At 43.5% G+C, this 22,478-nt stretch overlaps 2 protein-coding genes across 5 annotated transcripts in view; one reads left to right on the plus strand and one right to left on the minus strand.

Annotated features, from left to right (window-relative positions):
- sec23a (Sec23 homolog A, coat complex II component) overlaps positions 1-22,478 on the minus strand; it is a 34,395-nt gene that overhangs the window by 11,042 nt on the left and 875 nt on the right. For 3 of the 4 annotated variants that reach the window (XM_072699334.1, XM_072699335.1, XM_072699336.1), the window contains 11 exons: positions 20,423-20,665; positions 19,687-19,744; positions 19,480-19,566; positions 18,230-18,466; positions 17,042-17,121; positions 12,904-13,048; positions 11,301-11,459; positions 6,599-6,714; positions 6,350-6,473; positions 6,011-6,091; positions 5,761-5,850 (listed from right to left, as the gene is read on the minus strand). In XM_072699334.1, coding sequence (XP_072555435.1) covers positions 5,761-5,850; positions 6,011-6,091; positions 6,350-6,473; positions 6,599-6,714; positions 11,301-11,459; positions 12,904-13,048; positions 17,042-17,121; positions 18,230-18,466; positions 19,480-19,566; positions 19,687-19,744; positions 20,423-20,643 — 1,398 coding nt within the window. In that variant the 5' untranslated portion in view covers positions 20,644-20,665. Of the gene's footprint in view, positions 1-5,760; positions 5,851-6,010; positions 6,092-6,349; positions 6,474-6,598; positions 6,715-11,300; positions 11,460-12,903; positions 13,049-17,041; positions 17,122-18,229; positions 18,467-19,479; positions 19,567-19,686; positions 19,745-20,422; positions 20,666-22,404; positions 22,426-22,478 lie in introns of those variants that run through there. The other variant, XM_072699337.1, reaches the window with a different exon arrangement.
- On the plus strand, positions 485-2,034 carry LOC111855022 (adenosine receptor A3). Its single transcript, XM_023833600.2, has 2 exons — positions 485-1,303; positions 1,877-2,034. The coding sequence occupies exons 1-2, from the start codon at positions 577-579 to the stop codon at positions 2,032-2,034; spliced, it is 885 nt and encodes a 294-aa protein (XP_023689368.2). The 5' UTR covers positions 485-576.

Here is a 22,478-nt window from a genome sequence, read left to right on the forward strand (position 1 = left end):
AGCACGGGCAGGAGCGGCTCTCCTCACCCGAGGAAGAGGAAGGGGAGGCAGCGCGGGCAGGAGCGGCTCTCCTCACCCGAGGAAGAGGAAGGGGAGGCAGCGCGGGCAGGAGCGGCTCTCCTCACCCGAGGAAGAGGAAGGGGAGGCAGCGCGGGCAGGAGCGGCTCTCCTCACCCGAGGAAGAGGAAGGGGAGGCAGCGCGGGCAGGAGCGGCTCTCCTCACCCGAGGAAGAGGAAGGGGAGGCAGCGCGGGCAGGAGCGGCTCTCCTCACCCGAGGAAGAGGAAGGGGAGGCAGCGCGGGCAGGAGCGGCTCTCCTCACCCGAGGAAGAGGAAGGGGAGGCAGCGCGGGCAGGAGCGGCTCTCCTCACCCGAGGAAGAGGAAGGGGAGGCAGCGCGGGCAGGAGCGGCTCTCCTCACCCGAGGAAGAGGAAGGGGAGGCAGCGCGGGCAGGAGCGGCTCTCCTCACCCGAGGAAGAGGAAGGGGAGGCAGCGCGGGCAGGAGCGGCTCTCCTCACCCGAGGAAGAGGAAGGGGAGGCAGCGCGGGCAGGACTGAGGGACTCTAGCTGACTGAGGATGCCCTCAGCTGCCCTCTTGTACGCGGCTGCCATGATCTGCACCACTGTGGCCTCTGTGTGTGGAAACATCACCCTGCTCCTGGTGCTGGCCCTTAACCAGGGGCTTCGCACAGAGACATGGGCCCTCACGCTCAGCGTCTGCCTCAGTGACCTGGCTCTGGGGCTTTGCACCGTGCCCTTCGGGGTGCACAACAGCCTGCTGGGGGTGTGGGGCGGAGCAGGGGGTAGCAGCGGTGAAGAGGGCAGGTACACGGGGGACGGCCCGCTCTGCTGGGCTGCCGGCTTCTCCTTCGTGCTGTTCCAGCTAGCCTCCCTGCACTCCCTCACCTGGGCCACCGTCGACAAGTTCACAGAGATCTGCTTTGCGCTGCAGTACCCGCGCCTCTTCACCAAGAGCAGGAGCCGCGGCAGTCTCGCCCTACTCTGGCTCTACTCGCTGCTCAGCGCCACCCTGCCGCTGCTGGGATGCGGCTCGTACCGCTACAGCGCTGGCAGGTTCATCTGCGCACCCAGTTTCCCTTCCTCCGGCACAGGCCTCAGCCTGCTGTTCCTGGGCGTAGGTGTTATCGCTCCCATCCTGGTCATCTGCTCCCTGTACACCTACCTGGTTTACATCGCCAGGAGCCAAGCCCTGCGGGGGACGTTCATCTGCAATGAACAGCACTGCCACTACGTGCCGGCAAAGAACTATTTCAGGAGCTCCATGGTTATGACCACAACCTTGGGTAAGTTCAGACTAATACACAGACTGAATAGAAAGCTATCATCTCCTATTCCAAGTATGGTTTGAGCCAATTTAATACAATAACAGCAGCGGCACACATACTACAAAACAAAATAGGGGGAGGTGGGGATTATACTTGACAATGAAAACAAACTTTTGCAATTTATGCAAGTCTTGTCTATTAACTATACTTCAGATTATTGTTCATCTACATCTTCATTGAAAATATTTCTGTTACATGGCTGAAACAAGAAAATCAGTCATTTGGGTTTATGTAAGAGATGCTTTTACTAGATGAAAAGTAATGTTTAATACACAAAACCATGAGTCAAACACAGCGTTTTAATGAGTCAAACATGTAGAGCAATGCTGACCAAGTGTGAGCCACACAGCTGAACATCAGCAGCGATGTGCTGAGCACAGAGATGACAGCTGGCCTGAGGGGGTGTATCTGAGCACAGGCAGCGCTGCTGACAGACAAATCTCCTCCAGATCTAAAGCACTACATAAAGGGGGTGTCTGCTGGCATGACTTACAGACACTTCCCACCCCCCCCCCCTCTGACCCCACACAGCCTGTCTCCTAGTATGCTGGCTGCCCTACATCATCACCTGCTTCTACGAGGTCTTCACCAGCCGAGAGAGCCCCGTGTGGGCCAACGCCCTGGCAACCTGGCTGGTTCTGCTCACCTCTGCTTTAAACCCCTGGATCAACTGCATGACACAGAAGTAGGTCCAATATACAGAAACAAACACACAAAGAAATGAACGGCTAGAAAGCAAACAGTTATGTGCAGAATCAAATATAAGTCAGTGAAATTTTTTGACCAATACAATAAACTTATTTTGAGGCGTTTACAGTCCATAAAAAAAAAAAAATGGTCACAAGACTGCTGAACTAGTCTATTTCTCCTATATCATATTCCCAGAAAACAGTCACAATAAAAGTGTCAAGGTAATGTACAGCTGAGGAAAAACTTGAGACACACTATATTTTTAAACAAATCTGCATTTTTAAATCCAGGTTTAATCGTGGTACTGCTGGCAGAAGGCTACGCTGAGTAGCAGGATGCTTCAAGCAGAGCTGGGCGATATGGCCTAAAAATTTAAAATTTTCAATTTTAATTGATTCCCCCCCCTACTCAAAATCAAACTACAGACGACAAATAAATGGTTCAAATCTAGTTTTAAGTTTAACTGTAAAGTAAAAAAAATAAAATAAAAATAGTGCAATTTGACAAGCCAAAAAAGATGCTTGCATTGTAAACACTTTTAGAAACTTGTAAAAACTTTTAGCATGTTAATGAATCCCGGCTTTTCCACAGTATGTATGGACACCATGTCTTTTACAATGTACATCGCGACAGCGTTTGCTATCACCTTCCATCGTGCCCCATTCTTATGGCACACAGTTCGAAAACGCGTCAGGGACGGTTGCTTGCTGAACTTGCGCTGGTGCTGTGGCTATTTTCATTTCACTCGGAGCTGCACTTCTCCCACTCCGCTGGGTGCCTCTGCTTTAGGTGCTCGAATAAATTTGTCGTACTGCTTCCTTTGGTTGCAACAGTTTTTAAACAGACATTGCAAGGAGGACTTGTTTGGTCTGTGCCCGACGGCGCAAAACCGAACCATTGCCATGTTGTTTGTGAATCTGCTAGTGTTTGGGTGCGCCGCGCTAATATACCCGTGAAGAACGGTGCGTCGCTTTACTTCCGCTTTTGGCGCTCGCGTGTAAAATAAGTAATAAAATCGATTTTCATAAAAACACATCGTCCTGAACTGTAAATTCGAATTAATCGCCCACCTCTAGCTTCCAGGTTTAAAATTTCTAAGACAGCTGTTCAGAAGAATAAGGTGAAGCAGGAGACACCAGGAATGACCAGAAACCAGCCAGGTAAAGGGCGGAAGCGACATTCTAATGCCAGAGATGACTTGACTTATCCGTCGGTTTCTCATGAACTGCAGGGTAACATCAAGTGACCTTCAAAAGGAATGGGAAACATTAAGTGTAGGTGTGCAGATTTGTTTAAAAATATGGAGTGGTCTCTTAAGTTTTTCCTCAGCTGTATATTACATTGACACTTATGTGACTCAAGTCCCATAGAGCAAGGAAGAAGCCCTTCATTAATGGGAAACAGGGAAAAGCTAGTCTGCAGTTTGCAAAAAATATATGTATTATTCACAGATGCAAACCCATTAATTGAGAAATGAAACATAAAATTGTGCTGTGGTCTCTTAATTTTTTCCACAGCTGTACTTTTGCTAGTCATTCCAAGTCCTTCTCCAAACAGACCTATGCACCAAATTCTTTAAATCTCTCTTACTTTGCCTATGCTGCCTGTAACTTTGAAACACAAGACGGAAAACAGGATCAAGCATCCAAAGCCTAACCGAGGTGTCCCTCTCTTTCTATATGATTTATTAAACTGGCTGCACAAGATAGTATGGAACGACAATGCCAAATCCTTGCAGGCATCCACTGTGAGCTGGGGCTAATAAACATAGCAGTAAGACAACTAATGCTCCACAGTGTTTTCCAATCCAGTCCTGGGGGGTGGGGGGCAGACGGTCCACGTTTTTGTTGCCTCCTGGATTGGGAAACACTGCTCCACTCTGTTAGCTGGGGCTAATAAACATAGCAATAAGACAACTAATGCTCCACAGTGTTTTCCAATCCAGTCCTGGGGGGTGGGGGGCAGACGGTCCACGTTTTTGTTGCCTCCTGGATTGGGAAACACTGCTCCACTGTGTTAACAGGAAATACAGGGAGGCCCTGTGGGGGAGTGCCAGGAAGCTGAGGCAGAGGACCAGCCACGCTCTCCCAACCGGGCGCTGTCCTGCCTGGGGTCCTAACCAGCTCACCGCGGAGCCCTGCCCACCAGCCTGCAGTCACCTGAACAGCCACGCTCCCCAGGCTGGGTGCTGTCCTGCCTGGGGTCCTAACCAGCTCACCGCAGTGCCCTGCCCACCAGCCTGCAGCCACGCTCCCCAGGCTGGGTGCTGTCCTGCCTGGGGTCCTAACCAGCTCACCGCAGTGCCCTGCCCACCACCCTGCAGCCACGCTCCCCAGGCTGGGTGCTGTCCTGCCTGGGGTCCTAACCAGCTCACCGCGGAGCCCTGCCCACCAGCCTGCAGCCACGCTCCCCAGGCTGGGTGCTGTCCTGCCTGGGGTCCTAACCAGCTCACCGCAGTGCCCTGCCCACCAGCCTGCAGTCACCTGAGCAGCTAGGGCCAGTGTGGGGCCATGGAGAACAGAAAGCAGGCAAGTACACTGGGCAAGGCCAGGCATCCAAAAGGAACACCCCAAATTCTAACTAGCAGGTGCACCTGAATGTATCAGGGTAAAACGAACGGGGGGTAGGGGGGAGGGTGGTATTCAGATTTAGTCAATTCTCACCACATGACATCAGAAATCCTTTACCAAGAATATCTTGGCAAAAGTATTTCCAGAGTTTATAAGGCTTCCAAATAATCGTTCCCTTGGCAATAGTGGGCAGACAGTCTGACTGAAGCACTGAAAGTTGACTTCATTCCTTAATACAGATAAATGTGCATTATATGGATACACACAGTTCAATAGCTGCTAAACGTTAGTGTGAGACTTTGATCTGGAATGTATTTTGTATTAGATGTGTATGACGAATTGGAATGTGAATGAGTTTAAAAGTGAGTTCACCAGTATTTCACTTTTTCTTTGGATTAGTGTTTGTTGATGCTGTATGATGTAAAAAAAAAAAACAAAAAAAAAAACAGGTTAACCCAGATAAATATCTAAAACGTGTCTATAGAACTGTAGTACCATCAACTGCAAACAGTACCTAATTAAACACATGATGCAGTTTATATACACATTTAAAAAATCTGAACAATTATTAATAAAAAATACGATTAAGAGCTCTGTTTCTGCTTTACTGGATAATTTAATTACCATGCCAGTTGACTGTGAAAATTAATTTGGATCTGCAACAATTCCCAAACAAATAATTACTGAAAACACATTAGCTTAAATGTATTAGTTTATTATTTTTTTTAATGATTTTGTTTTATGGAAAGTAGATACATTTTTCATCCATCCACCTTGTATAACCCTCTTCTACAACACAATGTTGCCCTCTAGTGGAAACAAGTACTACTGCATAAACCAGCAATTTTAAGAAGTTACTGCAGCCATGTCAATTTCTTTTTCCCAATCCCAAAATGGAGCCTGATGTGAGCCTTAACAGCACACAGACTAATCTTAGTCAGTAATGGACTGTTTAAAAAAAGAAAAACAAAACACACCCAGGATCACCTGAGAATAGCAAACCATAATAGTGCATTCTTGGATGGATGGATGGATGATATGTGTAGGTCAACCCAAGTAGACCTAACCACTCAAACATTCAGCAAAAATACAGATACCACGAACAGGCAATAAGAAAGCAGAATATTATGCCATAGTAGAAGTCCACACGCTTACCTGATTGACTACCTCAAAGTAGAGTGCCAAAGTGGAGCTCTGGTCCAGTCCACAGATCTTCCACTGACAGGTCCCTCCTGTTCCGATTTCCTGCATAGTCGAGGTACAGGGATATCTATCATCATATATGACATGCGGCTGCAGCTAAGAAGCGATTCCCACTGAAATGAGAAGCGATCCATCTTGCAGGTTACTAAACATTCAAACAGCACATTTCCCCTGAAGGCAAACCCTGCAGAAGCATACTCACGTTCTCTGAGACACAGGGCCCCTTGGCATTCAGGGAGACGCAGGGACCGATGGCTCCCGATACCTTGATTTCTCTGGATGTCTATTTATCAATGGCAGAGACAGTGAAGCGCACATATAAAAAGATCCACAGCGTCAAGCACTTTCCAAAATACCTGCCTTCACTTACCAGGCTTTACATTAAATATATTCAGAAACTAAAAGAGACCACAATTTTCAGATGCTAGTTTCAATGTTGCAGAAATTAAAGGGGATTATTAATAGCCACTCTGTTGTATCCATGCATGAAGTCGGATGTTTTTTAAAAACAAATGTCAGGCATACAGAAATCCAAGCTTACCTTTATCTCAAGGGTGCCAGCAAAGGCCATCTTGAAAGACCCTTGAACATCTTTGGTAAAAACCCTTTGGAAGGTCTGCTTGAACAAGGATGTATTGAAGGAATCTGCCATGACCATATAACCTCTGGGGAGGGGGATTCAAATGTGACATCAAAAATATCCATTACTCTATGCTAATTTTCAGCTCAACCGAACCAAACTAACCGAACCAAACGAAGGGAGAGCTGCCAGTGGTGGGCAGAAACTCACCCTGTGTGATTGGCGCAGCACTTCATCTCCAGCAGGCCGGTCTGGTCCAGCGCACAGGCGTAGATGTCAATGATGTGGCCATTGGTGGAGGCACGTGTCGCCAGGGCCTCGTAGTGCTAAAAGAAACGTCCCGGCTTAGCTTAGCGTCTGCACACTGGCAGAGTAAGGATGCAGCACCTGAGGTTCTCTCTCTGGTGCTACTATCACATTTGTTCATCAAGCCAAAGGCTTAATCACACAAACTAAACTGAAATGGATATTCCAGAATTTATTCTGTCTGAGAAATATGACTGGGGTGGCACAGTATCGCACTGCAATACAGTGACGATTACATGGTGGGGGCACAATAATCACCAGGGTTTTAGATGACGGACATAAACATTTGTCCAGACCCTAAAATATTGAAATATTAATGAGAGGCCTATTGTGAGAGCCAAAAGTTCGTAATCTGTATAAATTTGACATATCTGTATGTTTATTAAATTCGGTTAGCGGAGCACACTACATGCTACTGTTTTGGTAAATCATAGAAGCAATAAGCACGGAAGTCGTGGTGAAGAAAGGGACAGAACAGCAGCCACATCATCTTTTAAAAAAGGAGATAGTGGATAAACAAGGTAAACAGATGTCGGTAGTTTGGTGGTACTTTTTGAAGTTAAAAGTCCAACGCATTTATTAAACAAAGACAGGCCGAATTTATACAGATTACTGGGTGTCATAGTTAGGGGTATAAATCACAGCTTTCCTCACGATACGAAACAATATCGATTCCTTAAGCTAACGGTTCGGTTTTTTTTGATGCCTCAGAAATTCCCACGATACGATACGATTCGATTTGATTCAGTTCCACACTGTGGATAGTAGTCAAAATGATGAAATTTCACACAATCCTTTACATTTCAATGAATTAAAAAAGGCAAATATAATTAGCATTTTATCATATTTTATTGGGAACTGTAAACAAAATCTAGTGTAGTCAAGTATGTCCCATAAATCAAGCAAAATAAAGTGCAATAAGGTAAAAATAAAAAATTTGGATGGATGTAGATTAACATGGTGACTAATTTTTTTTTGTCCTCTCCAGACAAATACAATAGTGTAACCAAAAGTATGTCCATAACTGTCATGACCTACTCGTATGACCCTTTCGTGTGCTATGCCCCTCATTAACTTCGCGTGCAATCCTGATTGTTCCCAGCTGTTTCTTATTGTTTCGTCTAGTCCTGTGTATTTAAGTCCACGTCAGAGTCTGTCACCCAGATCTGTCATTGAAGTAGTTTTCCCCGTGTTGTGTGCTGTGCTTGCAATCCCCCCCCCCCCGTTTCTTGGATTTCCGTCTGCTTGACCCTGATTCCTCGTTCCCTGCTCACTCGCCCTACGCTGGGATACAACAATAACAAGTAAAACTAGAAACTGCAGGCAGTTACGAAAGGGTCCAAAGCGCAGGACGATCGGACTGGTCGGACAGTAGAGGAATAACGGCAGTGAACCGGCGGCCAGGGTAGTAGAAAGTCAGACAGAATTAGACTGCCATAACAGGATAGGAGATGTAGGACAGAGCTGGACGGTCTCAGTAGTTGGCAGACATTAGGATGGAGATGCTTTTATTGCAGGTGTAACAGGCCAGTCAACATCAGAGAGTACACTGTGCACATCAGGATACCTAGCTGAAATACAAAAATACTAAGCTGGGTTCGAACCGGCGATCCTCTGATTACAGGCACACAGGATTAGCACACTGAGCCACCCGCTGCTGTGGGTAAGACGACTGAGATCAGTAGACACCTTCTGGTAACTCGTTTTAGCTCAATGAGCCTAGGTGGGTCTTAGATGTATATAGACAGTGGCGTAGCGCTCCCGATTGACCGATCGACACGAAATTTGGAGGTTATCTCTGGGGTACAGTCCTACATCAGTGAGCCAATTGTTGTAATGATTGGCTGAAGCATCCCTGAGATATAGCTGTCTGATTGAAATGGGCAAGACATCAGTACAGTCAGGGTGTGGCTGGAGGCTGTATCTTACCGAAAGTTTAAGTTTTTTCTGTAAATCTTTAAAAGGACTGTCTCCTGATTTGAATGACACCCGATTTATGGATGTTAGGTGAATATCCTAGGAGGTTAACAAAAAACCTGTTTTCAAAACATCTATAAATCATGCAAGAAGGCAAAGATGTAAAACCAAGATCTATATGCAGGTTGATTCATCAGGACATAGTGAATTGGCCTGGCAATAAATTTCAACTGTAGGCTTGACAGGTCTGGAGATATAGGCAGAAATGCAAATCGGGGTGCTGTAGCGCCCCCATCTGACTGACTGGGATGGGTCAGTGGGACTGAGTAGTGGGTAGGAATAGCAATATTGTTGCCAAATTTGGTCAGTCTAGGACTTACGGTTTAGGCTGGGCATTCAGTTTTAGGGAAGAAAAATAATTATTGTTTAACCGTCTGAAGTAGTGCCTGAGCACGTCTAAATTAACAATAATATAAGCTTCATTCATCATCGTGGGGAAAACGCCTTCACGTCTCCCCAGCTCACTTCATGGAGGGTATGCTGTGCACATCGGGCTGCCTAGCTCGAGTACCCGCCGAAGCTGGGTTCGAACCTGCGACCCTCTGATTACAAGCATACAAGTTTAGCCCACTGAGCCACCCGTTGCTGTGGTTAAAGCAAGTGAGATCGGTAGACACCTTCCTACCTGATCTGGTAACTCATTTGAGCTGAATTGGCCTAGGTTGGTCTTAGTAATATATAAACAGTGGCCGTAGCCACTGTTTACACGGTAGGCTGAGGGTCAGAGGACAAATGTACCAGCTAAATTTGATTTGGATTGGTCATCATTAAGCAAGTCAAATTGCTGCTTGATTTTGATTGGCCAATGGCGGCCACTGTTTCAGGACTCATGACTGTCATTGTAGGTGACTGACCTCAGGCTGGGACCTAGTACATATCTGCCAAATTCCAGTTGGATTGGCCAAGGCAGTCAGGAGATATTGGCAGTTTTTAGTCATAGCGCCCCCTATGGACGAAATGCGGCCCCCCTTGGACCGTGTCCCCAGAATGATGTCCGGAGGTAGAATTTCAAATTTGGTCGATGTAGGTCAAGGCAAGGGCAAGTCATAGCTGTTAGACCAAAATGGGCCAAATTTGGGAATTCTTTGGGCGTGGCTAATGGCCGTACAATACACAAAATGTCTCAATTTTTTTAGAAATTCTTGATGAGCTCACAGTTCTGATTCGTTTGACACCTCATTTGTCTGATTTGGTAGGACAAGCTAGGACTTTAAGAGATAAGTAGTATTTGCAAAATATGCAAATTAGCAAAAAATCTAAGTAGGCGGAGCTTCATGGTCCCATTGACTTTTTGGTAGGGCATGGCTGTCTGTATCAGCAGAAAAAAGAATTTTGGTTGTAGGACAAACAGGACAGGAGATATTGACTGAAACGTGTTGGGGGGCGCTACGGCGCCCCCCTCTGGCTGAGTCGGACGGGTCGGACAACCTGAGTAGTGGGTAGAAATACCAATCATCCTACCAAATTTGGTCGGCCTAGGACTTACGGTTTAGGCTGGGCATTCAGTTTTAGGGAAGAAAAATAATAAAAATAAAAAAAATAATAATAATCCTAACAAAAACAATAAGGTTCCATAGCACTACGTGCTTTGGACCCTTAAAAAATGCAATAAAGTCAAATAAAAAACATTGCATGGACAGACATGGAGAATGAGGAAGATCAACAGACTGACTCCTGCGGTGAAACAAGTATGTCAGTATTCTTCTTTGAGAGGTTTTTTTTTTTTTTTTTTTTTAAGAAAAATTAAATGGTCAACGTGTTCAAGAGATTGTGTGCTCTGAGCATAGCGTCCTATGTCACCTGCCGTACTAAACACACGCTCTGAAGGTATGCTAGCTTGCGAGCTACTTATAAATGACAGTCAGAATGATCTACCTACTATAAAAATGAAAAACATATATTTAGGTATAAAAATATTGAGTATTCTTTAATATTATTTATTATTATTACTATTATTATTAATTTCCCTTTGGGATGAATAAAGTATTTTTAAATTGAATATAAATTGGAGGCTAACTAGGCGACTCGGTAGCTTGCAGCAGCTGGGTGCGGTTGAACACGTCATCCATCCTCTATTTTTTATGCCATACGATCTACACACACTACCTTTGCAATCGACCAGTAGATCGCGATCGACGTATTGGGCACCCCTGATATAGACCATGTATACGTCGGAGTGGATCATGAAAACAATACTGGAACAGGCGAGAAAACAAAAACGCATATATCGATATTTATGTGGTCATATTGATGAATTGGATCGTTTGCCATTGAAACAATATATCAATACAAATCGATGTGTTGTTACACCCCTAGTCATAGTACACCTCAAATTAATATTTTAGGTGTACTATATCTATTTACCAAATTGTGGGTGCAAGTAAATGTCCGTATAGAACCGAAAAGACAGCGTCCAGACAAATGTTTATACCTGTCATCTAAAGCCCTGGTTGTTATTGCGCATATAATCGAGATATGATATTGTGCAGCCCTAAGTAATACCAACAATTAAAGCAATAACTGGTAGACATATCGTGTAAGTAGCGCTGATATGTAGCAATGCTACTAAACACACCACAACTGTGTTTAAAGAGCTCTCACATTAGAACCCATACGAACTGGGACATACTTTGGTGGCCTTCTTCACGAACTTGGCATTGTCCTTCTCGATGTCATGCCAGGAGCGGATGGGGCTCTTCAGCTCATCCCCCACCACCATGCCAGGGCCCTGGGTGGCCGGCCCACCAATGAAAGTCATAATACGAGCCCCAGTGTTCGGGAAGGTGCACTACAGCGAGGAGGGGGAGTGACAGGGGAACAAAAATAATTATGGTTATTATGACAACCAGCTAGGGCTGCTCGATTAGGGCAAAAATCATAACCACGATTAATATGGTCAATATTGAGATCATGATCATTGACTTTGGGGGAAAAAAAGTCTTTTAAACAGTGGATTTCTTTTAAACTCTAAATAAAATTCAACTAAGAAACAAATGAAAAGGGTGCTCTTATAACAAAAGACAAAACAGGAACACCAGAGTGAAGCAAAATAATTGTTTTATCTTAATGTTTTTTTACATTGTTGGAAGCCAAAAGCGCAATTGAAATTAAAAGGAGATTAATTTACCAACTCTACAACCACTACGGTTAGGCTAGTATTAGGCCCAATCCCAATACCCCCCCTTAGCCCGACCCCTTAGCCCTACCCCTCCGTTTTGTGCGTACCCGCGTAGGGTAGTGTTGTCCCATTTCTTTTTAGTGGCGAGGGGTAGTGGTGTTCAGCCCTCAAGATAGCCCTCAAAACGGAGATTTTTCAGATGCTGACTCAAAACCGAGTGAAAGAAGAAAATTCCCACAACGCTTTGCAATACACAAAAAGAAAAGAAAAGATGGCTAGCGGTGTGGGGAAAGAAGCTCATATCTTTATAAATACGCTTGCAAAAAAAAAAAAAAAGTGAAACGGAGTATGGAGGTTGAATTTTTCAAAAACAATTTTCTGAAAATCGCTAATTCCGTGCGTAGAGACAGAGCAGTATTCTCTAGTATTTATAGAAAAAGAACCAAGCAGGGGTGAGTTTCACAAAACCTTCGAAGAATTAAGAACGTATTTATTCAAAGAGAGCATTCAAAGTCCTTTTTATGTAGTTTTTTGGCTACGACACTTTTGGGAAACTCACCCCCGATTGTTTTCTGTGTTTCGTGCAATAGTCTTCTAAGTGCATTATTCTACATCGTGGAAAATGTAAAAGACATTGTTCCTGACATATTGTTTATGCAACATAAACACATTGTTTATACAAAACGTGTGCATGTTTTATAGAAATATTGCATGCAATATGCTTAATTTTAAATCTGCGTACCATTGCCAAAGGAATGCTAATCCACAAATCGACAGTGTCATAATCATTTTGTAATATTCTAGGGACACATCAGTGGTATAATCATGTTGTAATGTTAAAGTGACTTGTCCGTGTTATAAGCATGTTGTACTATTCCAGGGACTCCCGAGCAAACCAGGCAGCTCATAAGCGAGTGGTGTCCCGATTCCTAGGTAAAGATTCCAAGCCCTACCCCTTGTGGCTACGATCTGTGAAGTCAACTTCGGAAGGGAGAGCCCTCGAAATCTAGTGGTAGGGCTAAGGGAGGAGAAATGGGATTGGGCCTTAGTCTTCAAACAGACTAACATGTAGGCGTAAACACACACAGGATAAAGAAAGGTATAGAAACCATACCTCCAGCAAGCCTACAGCTATTGACAGAGCCACTCCTAGGGATCTCAGCGGCCTTTTGCCCTGGGTAACAGGCCAGGGGTCCCGCTGGAGCTCCCCAAGGAGGTCAGTCAGGTTCATGTCAATCTTCTGCACTGGCTGCAGAAACCTGCCAGACACAATCACAGATTAGAGGCCTCCTGTGTAATGAGTCCTTCACATCATGCTGGTTAAGGTACTTAACATAGAACATAGAAAACAAGGGTGTGGTTTACCTTACATGTAGTAATACCATACTTCAAATTTCTAGCTATTATTTAAATCCCAGTCTATGAAGGTTTTCAGTAATCCTGGGCAGTAATAAATAAAAAACGACTAGATTTGCGGTTAATGTTGAAGTAATTTCACCACTCATCCAAGGAGGGTTATAAATTTATCCAAATTATTGGAAATTCCCCAGCATTTAAATCTTTCTGGGTGATAAACACCATGATGTCACTAGAATTATTTAGATCACATGACAGCCGTGAAGTTTATTAGTCCTGAAGTTTGGGTGGGGAAGCACCAGTGTAAAGATGTTAGTCAAAACTTTACTGAGATGTGTGCATTCCTTATCCTTGTGTTCTGTACTGGTCAAGATCTAAGTCCAGTGGTACAGTGTTTGAGCTGGTGGTGGGAATCAACAGCAGTTATCTGCATGTCCAAGTTTCCACCTTAGAGATATACTGCACAGTCCATAAAGGCCCATTTATAGTCTTGTACGTCTTCCATCGTGAACCTGATGTTGGTGTCTACAGTTGATTTGATTTGTTTAGTGAAAGCTTGCACTACACAGACTTCAATCTTTACCCTTGGATCACCGACATATCTGACTGGGTGGTTTGATGCCATTCCCTGGAAGGTATCTAAGGCTCTTTTCCACCTCTAGATATAGGAGTTGGAAGACACCAGTGAGCCCCTGTCCTATTTTTGTCTATGGAATATGCCCTTGCACTTAAAATAGGTGCTGTTAAGACACTGGTCAAGTAGGGAACATGCTTAATCTAGGTTTATCCCTGTTCTGGTAGCCACGTTTTTTTCCACTTGTGTGATATAATGAGACTAGTGATGTGATGGCATGACACCATGATCTCCTATGTCTTTTACTTTAAGTAAAAAAGTGGAGACTCTTAGTCATCATTCTGCCACATCCTCCAATAACATGTTGTTAAGTATAGCTGATTCCATGCATGCAATCAAATCCACCACAGGGACTAGTTGAGGTGCTACAAGTTCAAGCCCTAAGCGATTCCATCACTTGTCAATTAAGTTCCCAGTCTGACAGGTTCTTTAGCAATTTGTTTATGACCTCCTGGGGTGACCAGCTGTCACTCTCCGACTGCCAAGTCAGCTGCTCCACCCCACTAGCCCGGAATAAGCAACTTTTTATGTTATTATTTATCACTCCTGTTTTGGGTACCTGTACACTACTGAGAGGCCAACTTCTGCAGTATCTGGTGATACTTTGGTTTTAGAACATTAATAATGAAGTGGACTTATCAGTTTTTTGGATTCTGGAGAATCATCCTAGCTCTGTGCTCTTTTACAGTGGATGGGGCAAGTCCATGATGTCAGCACCTGAGGCTGAATCACGGCTGAGTTTGGTTTCTTGTCCACACAGCGGTTATTAACAACATATTTGCCTGTATTTCACCATAACTGGTCTTAAAACACAAGGGGAACTCTCTTGGGCACTATTTGATATTATACATTATATTCTATAATGAAGAAAAATAAATATGGTAACACTTTACTTTACGAGGCACAAATAATATACAGTAAACTCCCGTTATAACGGACTTCAAGGGACCTGGCAAAACAGTATTGTACAAATACTGTGAATATTGTACACGTAGTAATCCAACTTTATCTGACCATATGTGAGACTATTAATAATCCCGACTACGTATCTGCGCTGGATATCACCGGCACGCCACGCACCTTGTAGGCGGAGCCTGCATGTCTGTTATAGCCAAACAAAACTACAGCTAAAAGCGGCCCTGGGGACCAAATTGTTTGTCCGTTACAAGCGAAATTCCGTTATATGCGAGTCCTCTATATCCAACGCTTTTTATGCATGTTCTTAAAGGCGCACGGCCGGGACCAGCGGACCTTGTCCGTTATAAACTATATTCCGTTATAAGCGAGTCCACTATAACGGGATTTTACTGTAGTATTAAGCTCTTACTCAGAATATGTATTAATTAACCACAAATTAAGTCTTAGTTACATACTGATCTCATGTTAATTCATCATTAATGAATCATGATGCATATTTTATCTCAAGCAGTTATTATATTTCATACTATATCTTTTAATTATGTAAACCCTTGTGAACTACTGAAGGAACTACTGAAGGAACAAGTAATGAATAACAAGCACAGTCAGGCAGTTTTACCATAAATACACACACCTGGATTTAAAGACACAAGTGAAAGTTTTCACATTAGAAAGACCTGCAATGTATTGCGCCGATGGTAACCTATTTCTGGCAGTATCAATAGACGCACATGTGAGGCCCCGGCACGCTTCACTGCCAGCCAGCGAGGTGGGTACAAGTCACCTAATGGCTTAATCCATTCAGAACAGAACATGGCTTTTCGGTACAGGCAGCCCAGTTACCGAAAATATCCTTCTGCTGTTGTCCAAAAAGACTATTTGGTGTTTAATGAAGCATATTTAATTAAGAGAGGATTATACTTTTTTCCATATATCTGCACAACATAGGGCGTTTTTCCACCGCACCAGGTACCGTACTTTTGGTACTTTCGGTACTTCCATGAAGTGCCGAAAGTTTGGTACTTCTTTCATGTCGGTTTTCCACTGGCGTAAAAAATGGTACCGGTGCCAAATGACATCATCAGTGACCGCCCCTGACTGACAGCACAAAATTAAAACTAACAGTTGAGGCTGGAAAATGCGATTTATTGTTATGACAGCTTCTATCACAGTATAAGATTTAGTAAAATCCTAATCATGCTGCCATCAATTACATTTACGTAGGTACACTTACTGCTAATTCAGTCTTTTGAAAGCAAACAAATTATTTAATTATGTTTTTTGATTTTCAAGCGGCATTGTTCGGTGTTTCGTGTGTGCCCCATTTCTTCCAAGCGGCTAGGTATTACGGTGTTCCGGGCAATTCAGTTATCCTATGTTTCTCCTGTCTATCAGGAAATAATGTTTCCCCTAATATTAAAGCAAAGAGGTATGTGAAATGTCTGAAAATCACTCAGGTACATTATTACATGTGAATACAGTACATCGTCACGCATAATATAGTCTTATAAGCAATACTATACCGTTTTCATCAAGAAATATCTCTATCGAGCGAAATAAGTAATTTCATTTATTATCTGTAAAAACAAAAAACATAGAAAAGGCATGTGATGTTTTAAAATTAATATATGGCTTGTTTACCTCAAGAGCTTCGTAAAAAGACATGAAAACAGCGAAACCGTGTACAAATCAGCGCGCGACAGGGGAAACATAGGGAAACTGAATTGCCTGGAACAGCTAAAAAAAATTTTATTTCGAGTCGTGCCATCCAAATCCCACTGGATCTGTTCATCCGACCATATGGCGATTACTTTTTTATATTTTTGTTTCTACTGCTTTTTATTTTGTTTCTCGCTGTGATCGCGATCTGTTCGCTGTGTGTTTCAAAAGATGGCGGTTGTATTTTGTGTTTCAGCGGCAGGCTATTTGCATAACCAATCGACAGCAAATACGTTTGCAAGTCCCACCCCAAAGTACCGAAGTACCAAAGAAGTACCCCATCTGGTTTGGCACTTTTGGTACCCGAGATTTCGGTACTGGTACTCGACCGGAAGTCAATGGAAAAGCGAAAGTACCGAAAGTACCGTACCGAAAGTACCGTACTTTGTGCGGTGGAAAAGCGCCCATATTCAGAAGCCATGATAGTGATCATGTTTCCCAATCTATGTTATATTGCAGCGGCAGTGTAACCAGGTCTAAATGCTCTATACTTTCATGCAATGTATATGTATTAGGGGAAACGCTTGACAAAGGGGTACAAGGGAAGAAAAGGCTACTGACATCTACTCTTACAAAAGCTCTGTTGTTCACACACTGACATTAGCACAGACGTTAAGGCTATCACCTGTTACATGGGGGAGACTGGGGCATCTGTGGACCCCGCCCAGCTTGGGCTGCTGCTGGCTTGGTAAGACCAAGCATATCCTGGAGAAAGAGAGGAACGGCTATTAAGAAGCCCAACATTACATTTATAGCTTCACATACCAAACACAGTGCATCTTATAATGAAAGTCAGTCAGTCTGCCACATAATTTCTATTATCCTTCATGAGCGTCATACATTACATGGATATGCACCAGAACAACCCAGCATTGATGCGAGTTGGACGTCGTGTTCCAAAGGGCCTAGATATCAATAGTTAAAACTGTGAACTGTAAAAACAGCTCAATACTCAAACCACACAAGGGTCTGTTGGTGGCCTAATCAAGGTAACTGGAACAAGTCTGTCAAACAGGACATACAATCAATCAATTACTCCATTTAACCTCGTGTGGGATCCCCATGTGATCAGCTGTTTCTGGTTGTTGTCATTAGTCCTCTTTATTAAGTCCGCGTTTCAGTTTGTTTCCCCAGTCCGGTCATTGGGTGCGTTCGACTTGCTTACAGCGCTGGCTTAAAGCAACGCATTCTGATCCTGACGCAATGCATTACGGTTAGATGCATTGCGACCTCTCACCCGGCTGCACAAACTGGAACCGCCTCCGTGACGACACACCTTTGCCCTTATTGACTGAAGAGTTTAGTTACACGCATGACGTTTGTATCCCAGGCAGTTCTGATGCGTAATCTGCTATTTCTCCCGAATATCACGTAAAGCAGTGAGAACTGGTTTTCAGTTAATTTACCTGGTAAAATAAAGTTTAAATAAATGACATAAATGCTCTAATACTACACTTAAGTTAGTGGTTTATTTATTGTTAGTTACTGTAATGTTGCGCTGCTTTATTTGGTTAATCGTCCAGTCTGTGATGAAGGCATTCAAGTAAGAATTGCATTGTAGTATGACTCATTTCCTGGCGCGTACAATTTATATTAGGTCAGCATTCACGGTTCGACTTCTGATATTCAGATCGAGTTCTAGGTCAAACTGGTTTGTTCGACTTTCGAGAAATTCGAGTTTTAGTGAGTTCGAGAACCGAGGTACCACTGTATTCTCCAATGACAGCAACAAGGCACAACATTTTTAATTTAAGTGGAAAAAATGACGAGGCCAGCTACTAAATGATCTGAGATGATGACAAAGCGAGTTTACCTGTAGCTGCTTAGCACTGAGGTCTTTGGTTCCCCTGAAGACATAGCTCTTGGAGATGCCCTCACAGCCCAGCTCGTGGACCTGGATCATACGGCCAAAGGTGATGAGGCCCACCAGGGCAGTGGGGGGCAGCAGGCTGAGGGACATCTGCAGGGACTCCTTCAGGGCCTGCAGGTCCTCATCTTCCATGCAGGTGTCAACCACATAGAGGAAAATCAGGGGCATCTGGGGACCCCTCTGTGCAAGGAAGGATGGACAGAAGGAAAGAGTGACCAGTCACTCCCAGTGAATGGATCAGCCAGCACAGTTACCTCTATAACTGTGCAGTACAGAATTTACCAGAAAATTAACATCTACGGCTTATTGGAACATTTAGACATCATAGCTGATCTAAGCTAATTGAACAATTAGAATAATAAACATTCAACGGATACTGGGCTGAGTGATTTTTTTATATAGTGGTACCTCAGTACTTAAACTCATTAGAACTCAAATTTCTTAAAAGTCGAACAAACCAGTTCGAAAAAAAAAATGACCTAGAACTCTATCTGAATCTCAGAAATCGAACCGTGAACGCCGAACTAAGATAACTTGTACGTGCTGGGAAATGAGTCACGCGGCACGTCTCTCAGCAGAAACAAAGGGTAATCTTCGGTCTCAGCCTCGCATTCACTGTGATAGCATCGTTTGTTGGTGAATGCTTTTTTTATGAAAATATCAGGTAATACACTGTACTCTATATCATTTTGGTAGCCATTGCACATTGTTTGGATACATTTTCTTACTTTACAAATTACTGTTTTGATAAATGTGCTTAGATGTGTTTAGTACAGTATATGCTCTATACTGTTTTATCCTGTTCATTTTGTGTTTAAATTCTAAAAAAAAAACAAAACATATTTAGATGTAATTTTTTACGGGGTTGGGAACCAATTAATTGGTTTTCCATTATTTCTTATGGGGAGAATTCGATCAGAACTCGAACATTTTAGGATTCGAAGCAGAGTTCTGAATGGATTAAGTTCCAATTCTGAGGTACCACTGTACATATGTCTATGATTTACTGTCTCGGATAGACTGTTGACAGCTTAGACAGACAATGAGTCTTTATCTGTAATGATGAACAGGAGTAAGAATGGTCATCTAACAAGTAATGGGAAATTGTGAGTAAGTCTTCTGGAGACACATATCAGAAAATTATTTGCGTACACTCTTTAAAACACTTAGCAAAATGTGCTTTAATTAGATACCTGCACCACATATTCAATAGTAGAGAATTGAGGAAGGAGCTCAGCCGGCTGATTCATCTCAGATATCCCAGCATATGTAGGAGGGAACTACGGGGAACACAAATTAATATTACACTGAGAAGCTCAACAATCAAAGAGACAATAAAAATGTTGAGTTTATCAAGTTATTGCATCAGGTATCAAATAAGCACATTGTGTGTGATTCACCTGATTTCTCTGATAGCAGAAATTGCAGGCCCAGAGTTTTGCCCTGTAATCCACTTGGCTAGTTAAGAAAAAAGTGAAAAAAATAAGCACAAATGAAATAAATGTATACAACACACTTAAGAGTATATTAAAATATACTCTTTAAATCCAGAGATGGGTTACAAATCAACCCCTGCTGTCTGTGTGTGTGTCTGTGTGTGTGTGTATGTGTCTGTGACTGCCACGTTCTCGCCATGCTTTATAGGTTTCGACCGACAATCTAAAAAGATGAGGCGTAACTGGCATCCTGTCCATTATGTCCGATGCTTCCTTGCATATATACCACGCTCACCATGACCCCAAACTACATAAGCACTATGTAAGAGGTTGGGAAGATTAAGACCATAGGGTTTAAAGCATGGGTCTCCAACTCCGGTCCTGGAGAGCTACCGTCCAGTAGGTTTTCTATCCTACCCGGCTTCTGATGAGCCACACCTGTTCTCAGGTAAATACCAGGAACAAGTGTGGCTCATCAGAAGCCAAGTGGGACAGAAAACCTACTGGATAGTAGCTCTCCAGGACCGGAGTTGGAGACCCCTGGTTTAAAGCATCTAATTATTTGTAAAATAACAGGATTTATTTGCACTAAAAGTACGACTCAAATGTAAGACCAAACCAAATAAGACATCATCCCATATTCAGCCCACCAGTAACATTAAGCTCCTGGTAGTATCTGGGCAGAAAGTCTGGTGCTCACCACAAAGGATTGAGCACGGCCCGGCAGGTGGCGCGGCTGCACAGCACCGGCTCGTACTGAATGGGGGGCAGATCGGGCCGCTCCTTCAGCGGCGTAAAGAGAGCAGCCACGGGGACCACCATGCGGGTGGCCTCCAGGCGGCTGGAGGGCCACACGTTCCAGCTGAAGCGCACACCATCCCGGTCCTCGTTCTGCTGGATGAACTCCTGGAAAGTTGCCATCTTGCACTGCAACAGGCAAAGTCTGAAAAAGATGACATGTGGAGGTAGAGTTATGGCCCTGTTTCACTGGGTGGCGTCTGTGCTTGGGTTCCTCTCCCACCCCTCAGTCGGGATGTGGATCCAACCAAGTGAGAGACCCTTGCCTGCTGCATCAATGTCCTCAGCTATTATCCTATGACTTCCCTCCACTTCACATGGTCCAAGTTGCGATGACAACATGCTGAACATGTCGGAGCACCCTCTTTTTCCATCGCTACAGACTATAGTTTCCATAGTCATTCCTAAGCCATTTGTGAGATATGATCCCTCCAGCACCTCCTAGATCTGCCCTGGGTTTCTGCCCAGTGGGATATGCATGGAACACCTTTCTTGGGACACATCCCAAACCACCACAGCTGACTAATCTCGATTTGCAGGAGCCGCCGCTCTATTTTGAGGTACCTCTGGATCTCCAAACTCCTCACGTTCTCGCAGAGTGAGGCCAACAACCCTCAGCACACCTCACAGGTAAGGGTAGGGTTGCAGACTCACTGGGAAACCCTGAGTCTTATGGCTTATCGCCTATTTCACTAGCACAGACCTCCAGTGTGCCCTCAGAGCTGCAGGCACCAAACTATTACCACTGCACATGAACCATATGTCAGAGTAACTCCTTAAATAAGGACAGACTGTCCCTCATTTGAAACGGGCAATCCATTCTTTCCTGAGAGAGAGACATGGCCTCAGATACAGAGGTGCAGATTCTCATCCCCACAGCTTCAGACTTGGTAGTGTAAAAAAATGGTGTGTGATAGTTTTCACCAGGCCTGAGCTGATCAATACGAGCATTAATTTTAAAGGGGATACACAATGAGCACTGACAGACCACGACAGCTTGTTATATCACCCAATCGGCTTCCAAAGCGGTGAGCAAAGACATACTTCTGTAACTATTATCAATTTCAACAAACGCATGATTTCTGACATAACTATACAACCCGGGCAGCCTTTTAGACTTTAAACCAGGCAGCACACAGAGGAATTAAAACTGATAAGAACGTTTTGAAATCGATTGGCATGCCCTTATGTAGCGTGACGTACAACATAAAGAAAATGTTTTCATTTTTGAAATACATACTACTTAAATAGTGTGTATGTATGTATGTGTATATATATATATATATATATATATATATATATATAAGAAAAATATACATACATACATACATACACACACTCATATACTATATATCCATATACACAGCAGAAGTATGTACTTCAATAATCACTGGTAATCAAAAGTACTTGACTGTTCAAAAGACCTGAGAATTTTCATTTCTAGTGCTGCAGTTACTGCAGACTTAATTGTATTAATCATATTACCTTAAACATTTGAAAGAAATGCAACAAATTAAGGAACTAATGAACACCCAATTGCAGCATTAATTTTACGGAAGCAGTCATTAAAAAAAAGATTAAATTAATTAAATTCAAATGAATCTATGCAGACACAGAGAGGTGAAAACAAATAAGAGCTTTGGCAAACAGCTCCACTCCAGGGCTGAGATTATTTTCCTTAAATCATCATCGTATCAAATAACCGCTTTCATAAACTATTTCATTTCTTTAAACACCGCTACTCGCACGCTATAAGGGGTATGCAATTTATTTACGTAGCCAGTATGAGGTCGCAATAAATAGAAGCTGCCTGGCTATTTATGTTTAGACATGAAATACGGGTATCCTAATTAAAAACGAAACGCAAATAACAGACTCACAAACCTGCTACGGTCTGGGCTGACTAATAATAAAAGATCACGGACTGCCTGTTGACCGGGGTGGGCATTTCGCTAATG

Source organism: Paramormyrops kingsleyae, chromosome 14 (assembly GCF_048594095.1).
Source record: "Paramormyrops kingsleyae isolate MSU_618 chromosome 14, PKINGS_0.4, whole genome shotgun sequence".
NCBI classification, from domain to species: Eukaryota; Metazoa; Chordata; class Actinopteri; order Osteoglossiformes; family Mormyridae; genus Paramormyrops; species Paramormyrops kingsleyae.

Coding starts and splice junctions, on each gene's coding strand:
- LOC111855022 (XM_023833600.2), top strand. CDS start 577: ATGCCCTCAGCTGCCCTCTTGTACGCGGCTGCCATGATCTGCACCACT. Junction 1,304..1,876: donor GGTTATGACCACAACCTTGG/GTAAGTTCAGAC, acceptor GACCCCACACAG/CCTGTCTCCTAGTATGCTGG.